General features: G+C 35.1%; 1 protein-coding gene across 1 annotated transcript; it reads left to right on the top strand.

Moving 5' to 3' along the window:
* Positions 1 to 3,728: 3,728 nt before the first annotated feature.
* LOC113337068 lies at positions 3,729 to 6,485 on the top strand. Its single transcript, XM_026582757.1, has 5 exons — positions 3,729 to 4,527; positions 4,682 to 4,887; positions 5,046 to 5,381; positions 5,595 to 6,023; positions 6,192 to 6,485. The coding sequence occupies exons 1-5, from the start codon at positions 3,729 to 3,731 to the stop codon at positions 6,483 to 6,485; spliced, it is 2,064 nt and encodes a 687-aa protein (XP_026438542.1).
* Positions 6,486 to 7,140: the final 655 nt, after the last annotated feature.

The following is a 7,140-nucleotide window of genomic DNA, read 5'->3' as shown; positions in this document are numbered from 1 at the left end:
AGGAGCAAGAAGTAATATTGTCAGCAGCATCTGATGAAGTAACAACAACAACAACAGTTGATGAAGTTAAAGCACCAGCAAGACTAACAATAACATAGAAAATAGGAGTTTCCAACAACAAATTGTGGAACAATAGGCAAAACTCAGATATCAAAAGACTATTGATCTACTGAACTAATATTTATTGGTATGAGTAATTTTTTTTGGTGTTACTTTAGGGGTATTCTCTATTGCTTAAGAGACACAACTTGATATTGGGGTTCTTTGTTGGTTAAGAGACTCAAATTTATATTGATGGAGAACGAATTATTGAATTGATTTTACAACCAGTTACTAAGATATTGAAATATAGGTTTTTGAGAAACTAGTTATTAGAAATGATTTTAGTACTAGAATCTGGAAAGATAGTGAATATGTTGAACGGTATTGAAAAGAGAAAAAAAAGAATGTAGTAAAGCGAATGAGTTACCTGAAAGAGTGATAACCCAAGCACAAAAGCTTACCCCTTTAAGTAGAAAACCAAACTAAAGAACTAGGTAGAAGCACCAGAAGGATCATCACACATGTTTACTGCATCAATCTGAATACCACTAAAAGAATGTAATGTGTTATCAATAATGATTGTACTTGTAGTGGTAAAAAGGTTCTTTTCAGACTTGTGAAGAAAACAATTTTTAGATTTTTATTAAACTACACAATGAAATAAAGTTGTTCAAAGTTATAGAGAAAAACACCAAGACTCTGGATTCCACCATTGTCCAATTAAATGATAAATTTTATTCAATATTCATGCAATTTTTCCTTTTCAAGTGATTCTAATATTTGCCTCTAATAAATTTTTGAAGTAATAGCTATAAACACAAAGCATGAAACATCAAAAGTTTTTTAACTCAGCATGTTCCATCAAAACAACTCACAACTACTCAATAAAAATCAATTTTTCTATATTAGTTCCATGCAAATAATCATATAAAAATATTGCAAATAAATAATTAAAATAGAATTATACCAATTAATGTGGAACAATGGCTTCCTCCGTCGCCTTGGCTAATGGGTTTAGCTCCTCATCCCAAAAACATAATCATAAGATATATCCATGGCTTAATATGTGATTTTATTGATGAAATGATGTGAAAATGAAGTATGTAACGCTGTAATGGTGTTACAGTGTCACTGTTACAAATAAAATGCAGCTTATAAACGATAAAAACAATCTGCTGTAGAAGAACAACACTTGAGTTTCGCTTTAAACACCGTTGAAGAACGACGCTCCTGAAGCGTCTATTCTTCCTCTTCTTCTTCCTCCTCGAGCAGCATCAAGTAACTTCCTGTAACCTTTTCTTCCCGGCTCTAAACTCCTCCTAACTCTCTCCTACCATTCTATAAAACTTTCTAACCCTTTTATGACTCGACCCATTACTTTATAAAGCGAACAGGACCCCAAATTCTCGTGCAAAATCGAGAATATTTCTGTTTTCTTTTCACGTGCAGTTGAGAGAAAATCTCTCTGAAACTTTCCTCATGCGTCTCTGTTAGCTACTCATTTGCCACCAAATTCTCCTATGACTTGAATAAGATTAGATACATGTATATCCAGCGTGAAAGTATCCCAAAAATTCCTCACAAAATATTTGAAACTAAACAGAACGTACGTGTTCTGTTGGGTCTTTGATTGCTTCCTCCGGCTTGTCCAGCCCAATTGGTTGAGTCTAATTGATTGCAGCAGGCCTGTTGAGTCTTGTAGAGTCCATACGTACCAAATAAAGTCATTGAATCTCCTAAAATCACGTCAGAATTCGATCTCCAAATCTGCTCCTCGCTGCTGCCATTTTCCCGCCATTTTCTTGATTTGAATTTGGAAGAAGGGGGTGCCCTATCCACAGTAGGGGTGCCTTTATCATCTGACTTGGGATGCCCTAGGTGGCCAGGGGGAGATCCTCAGTAGTTGGTGACCCTATCACTCTTCCACGGAACCTCACTGATACAAGTACCGAATGCTCATACGGGAAATCCGACCTTTCTTTCTAGTCTACTCAGGGGAGTGCAGACACACCTGCGCGGATGACAGGTGACGGTTACAAGAATGGCAGGGAAGTGAAGAGAGAATGCATGCATAAATAGAAGCTCTAGAAGCTTCACCTAGTTCACTCGCCAAGTCTCTTTGCATCCATGGTGTGCCAAAATCAATTTTTCTTGGGTGCCTTTAGCGATTTTTCTGGGGTGTTTTCCTCACTTTTTCGGGGTTCCTCCGGGGTATTTCTTGGGTACTTCCGGTACACTTCTGGGGTACTTCCGGTACACTATCAACGGAGCTCCAAACGCCACATTTTTAGCCAATTTCGCCGCAAAACCTTATTTTTCCAAAAATACCTACAAACACATAAAACACCATAATAAGTACAAAAATGGGTACTAACATTATACAAAATCGAGATGAAAATAGACACATAAATGCGTCTATCAGCATGTTCCATAGGTTGAACAGCTGGAGAATTTGCACTTCGAGAGTAATCTTGAGCGGCTGAAGTAGAAGGTGGTGCATATCTGAAGAAGTACTTGCTAGCAAAATGAACTTTCTTTTTGCAGATTTTGCACTCAACAGTAGAGTAGTCAATATGAGTTTTTCCTGAAGAACCATCTGATGGATCAACACTTGCACTAGATGAGACTAAGATTCAAAAACCTATGCAAGAAATTTCTTTCATAGATCTTATAACCCAGATATCATTTTCTTATGTGAGACTAAGATTCCTCAAAGAAAAAGTAAACCTCTTGTAAGTCATATTCATTACCCAAATCAAGCATACATTGACCCAATAGGTTTGTCAGGAGGAGTTGTTTTACTTTGGAAAAATGGGTTCACTTGTGAACTTCTAGATGCTAGTCATAATATGTTCAACCTTGCAGTTCAATATGATCCTAGCAAGCCAGGATTCCTCCTTACTTGTACGTATGGGTTCACTGATTATTCTAGGAAAAAAGAACAATGGGATTTCATGGAAAAAACTAGTGAAACTCTTAGAGGACCATGGATACTTATAGGTGATCTGAATTTTCACCTTCTTGATGATGTTCAAACTGCTTCCTCTTCCACAGATGGACTAGTTAACAGCATTGTTAGAACTTGTGGACTTGAGGACATTGGTTTTATAGGGAAAAATTATACCTGATCTAGTAACAATTTAGGCACTGGTACTAGGAGATCAAGAATTAATATGACTCTAGGAAATAGTGACTGGAACTTTCACTTCCCTCATTCTCAGTTAAAGCATCTCACCCAAGTTGGTAGTGATTATACTCCCATCATGCTAGTTACTGATTTTTCTTCTCATACTAGTTGGAAAACATTCAAAAATTTTAACTTGGTTGAATGATGTGAGTTGTGCTACTGTTATTGAAAATTCTTGGGAAATTGATGTTACTGGTTCTCTTGGTTATCAACTAGTTAAAAGATTTCAGTCCACAAGAAAAGAACTTTCTTTATGGAACATAACTCAGTTTGGTAATATTAATCAAAAAGTGGATTAGCTGCAACAAGAACTTGATGTACTTCAATCTCAACCTCCTTCTGATGAGAATCACAACAAGATTCTTATTATAAACAAAAGTCTTTCTAAATGGCACAAGTACAAAACTGAGTTCTAACAGCAGAAATCTGGGGATCAATTCATCAAAGATATGGACAATAACAACAAGTTTTTCACAACAAAACAAAAAGAAGAAGAACCATGAACAATATTGATTCTTTAAAGGATCACAATAATAACTGGATGCATACTAGGGAAGAAATCTCACAATATCTCACTTCTCATTTTAAGGATATAAGTACTTCTACTGATATCAATATGGATGACAGCTTATTCATGCTTATTCCTTCCATTATTACTGAGGCAGATAATTCAATGCTTACAAGAATTCTTTCACATCAAGAAATACATGACACTGTAAAGAGTACGGAGAACTGGAGTGCTCCAGGCCCTAAAGGATTCCAAGAAGGTTTTTATAAGATTCAATGGAGCATAATTGGTGAAGATATTTGTCAGATGATCAAAAGATTTTTTGAAACAAAGCACATTCCTAAGCAGATCAATAAAACATATATCTCTCTCATTCCTAAAAAGAAGAAATCTTTATATGCTGCAGATGATAGACCAATTGGTCTATGTAATACTTCTTATAAGATAATATCAAAAATCATTGTGAATAGATTAAAACCCTTAATGGAAAAAATTATTTCACCATATCAGGTTGCTTATGTCTCTGGAAGGCTCATTAGTGACAACACTGTTATAACACAAGAAATAATACATTTTATGAATAAGAAAAGGGGACATATTGGTTGGATGGCCTCAAAACTAGACATGTCAAAGGATTTTGACATACTAGAATGTAAGTTCTTACTTAAAGTGCTCAAGTATTTTGGTTTCAATGAAGATTTTTGTGATCTGATAAATCAATGCATAAGCACTACTTCTCTTGCTGTTATGCTGAATGGTTCACCTTGTGAGGAATTTTATCCAAAAAGAGGTATAAGGCAAGGTGATCCCCTATCACCTTACCTTTTTTATCTTAGTAATGGAGTTTCTTTCAAGACATTTAGTTTCTGCTCAACAAGATAACATTATCAAAGGTATTAAAGTGTCTGCTAATTCTCCATCCATTAATCATTTGCTCTTTGCAGATGACTGCTTGATTTTCACTCAAGCAACAACTAATTCAGTCAACAATTTACTAAATCTTCTTCATAATTTCAGCACTCAATCTGGGCAGGTGATAAACTTTGAGAAATCTTCAGTTCATTTCAGCAAAAGAACCAATCCTGAGGTGGCAGCTAATCTTATTCAAATGCTTGGAGTGAAAACTATGAACACTAAGGAAAGATATATGGTTCTCCTATTTTATTAGGTCATTCAAAACAAGAAGCTTTCAAATCCATTGAACAAAATTTTATGAACATATATTATACATGGTCTTCAACTTCTCTCACACAAGCAGGCAGGTCTATAATGATCAAACATGTCCTTCATTCCATTCCTATATATCAGATGGGTACTTTTAAAATACCTAATAACATCATCAAGAAGCTAACAACAATTCAGAGGAAATTCTTTTGGGGTTACAGTTCCAATAGAGGCAAAAATCCTGTTGCTTGGCTCAAAGTTTGTAAACCTAAAGAATTTGGTGGTTTGGCTTTTAGGGATCCGGAAATGCTAAACTTAGCACTGCTCACTAAACTGGCATGGATACTATGCACTGAATCAGATGCATTGTGGTCACAAATTATGGGTAGTAAATACTTCAGAAATGGTGACATTTTACATCAACAAATTAAAGCAGTAAATGGATCTTATACTTGGAATGGAATCACCAAAGGTCTACTGGTAGTTCAATAGAACTATTTTATGGAGATCAACAATGGCAGAAAAACAAATATTTGGTTGGATAGATGGATTTCTGGGTTATCTACTCCTCCTCAACCTATCAATGAGTTGCACAGATTTTGTCAAGAAGTAGAAGAATTAATTCTTCCTAACACAAACAGTTGGAATGTACCCTTACTCAATCAACTCTTTGATGTTAATACTTCACTGAAGATACAAAGTTTATATCTTGATACATCTAAGGAAGACAATATGATATGGATGCCAGCAAAGGATGGAAAATTTTCTGTTAAAAGTGCTTATAAGAAACTCACCATGGAAAATACAGAGATTACAGTTGGTGGCAGGGTTATTCAGAGAAAAGTATGCAAGGCGTTATGGAAGAGTAAACTCGCGCATAAGATAATTTTTTTTGCTTGGAACTGTTTACATGAAGCACACTTCACAAGACTGAAGCTTGCATTATATAACGAAAGTATTGATACACAGTGCGCTACATGTGGATCTGAAGCTGAGATAATGGAGCATATAATTTTCAGTTGTGCACAAGCTAGGAAAGTGTGGAACCTTGTTGATGTTGATATTGATGAGGCTCTTAACACTCATCATAGCGTTTCAGAATGGGTTGAGAATTGTCTAATGGTTGGAAATGGTCATGACGATTATAATATGTTCTTCACTTTGATTATTACTGCCTGGATAATATGGAAGGATCGATGTGATTCTGCATTTTAGGGAGTTATTCCTAACCCTTTTACATCCATGCATAAGATTAACTATTATCTGCACTCGAATTTACCTGATTTATAGTCTCATACCCATAATGCTATCATTCCTAGAATTTCACAGTGGAAACCTCCTTTGCAGCATTTTATGAAATTCAATGTTGATGCGTCTTTTGATTACAACACTAACACAATTGGAACTGGTGTTGTCTTACGTTCTCATTCATCCAATTGCGAAGGAATCAAAGGGACTTATGCAGATGGACCACTAAATCCAGAGATGGGAGAATGCATGGCAATTCGAGAAGATTTGACGTGGGCAAAGGAAGAACACTTCACAAAGATCCATATAAAAGCTGATGCGAAACTGGTCATTTAGTCTATTTTAGATAATGTTCTCCTCATACAGTGGGAAAACAGAAATCTCCTTAAAGAAATAAAACATTTACCTTTACGTTTTGAACAATGTCGATTTTCTTATGTTGGTAGGGAAGACAACCAAGTAGCTGATTCAATATCTAAATTAGTTATAGAAACATCCACCAATGTTTTTCTTCATAGAAATTTTACTGAAGAAATTTGTACTCTCCTGGCAAGAGATTGTAACTTTCTTCCTACTTAAGCAATAAAAATTTCTTTTATAAAAAAAATCAATTTTGAAAAGTCAAGACTCTTTTTCGACAAAAAAGTGCGTAACAAGCACATAGGGGTTATTTGTAGATTGATGAAGATAAAAAAAAATTAACATAAAAGACACACATCTAGGTGTACCCTTGTTTATAGATAGATCTAAACTAAAGGCTTTTCAAAATATCATAGAAAAAATGGAACCAAAAATAAGGAATTGTCTAGGAAAGATTTTTTCGCAACTAAGTAAAATGGTGTTGAATAAGTATGTTTTATCTAGCATGCCAATATTTAGTATGGGATGCTTTGTCCTTCCGAAAAAGATAACTAAAAGAATAAATGACATACAAAGGGATTTCTGGTGGAGAAAACACGCAAATTCTAAAGGCATTTACATAAAGTCTTTC

Source organism: Papaver somniferum, unplaced genomic scaffold (genome assembly GCF_003573695.1).
Source record: "Papaver somniferum cultivar HN1 unplaced genomic scaffold, ASM357369v1 unplaced-scaffold_158, whole genome shotgun sequence".
Taxonomy (NCBI): Eukaryota; Viridiplantae; Streptophyta; class Magnoliopsida; order Ranunculales; family Papaveraceae; genus Papaver; species Papaver somniferum.
This window is presented reverse-complemented; position numbering and strand designations above follow the sequence as displayed.

Bases quoted from the DNA above. Each gene is read 5' to 3' on its own strand.
- LOC113337068 (XM_026582757.1), top strand. From the start codon at position 3,729: ATGAACAATATTGATTCTTTAAAGGATCACAATAATAACTGGATGCAT. The intron at 4,888-5,045 runs GTTCTCCTATTT...CCTATATATCAG, and splicing joins ACACTAAGGAAAGATATATG to ATGGGTACTTTTAAAATACC. The intron at 6,024-6,191 runs GTTGGAAATGGT...CCTGATTTATAG, and splicing joins GGGTTGAGAATTGTCTAATG to TCTCATACCCATAATGCTAT.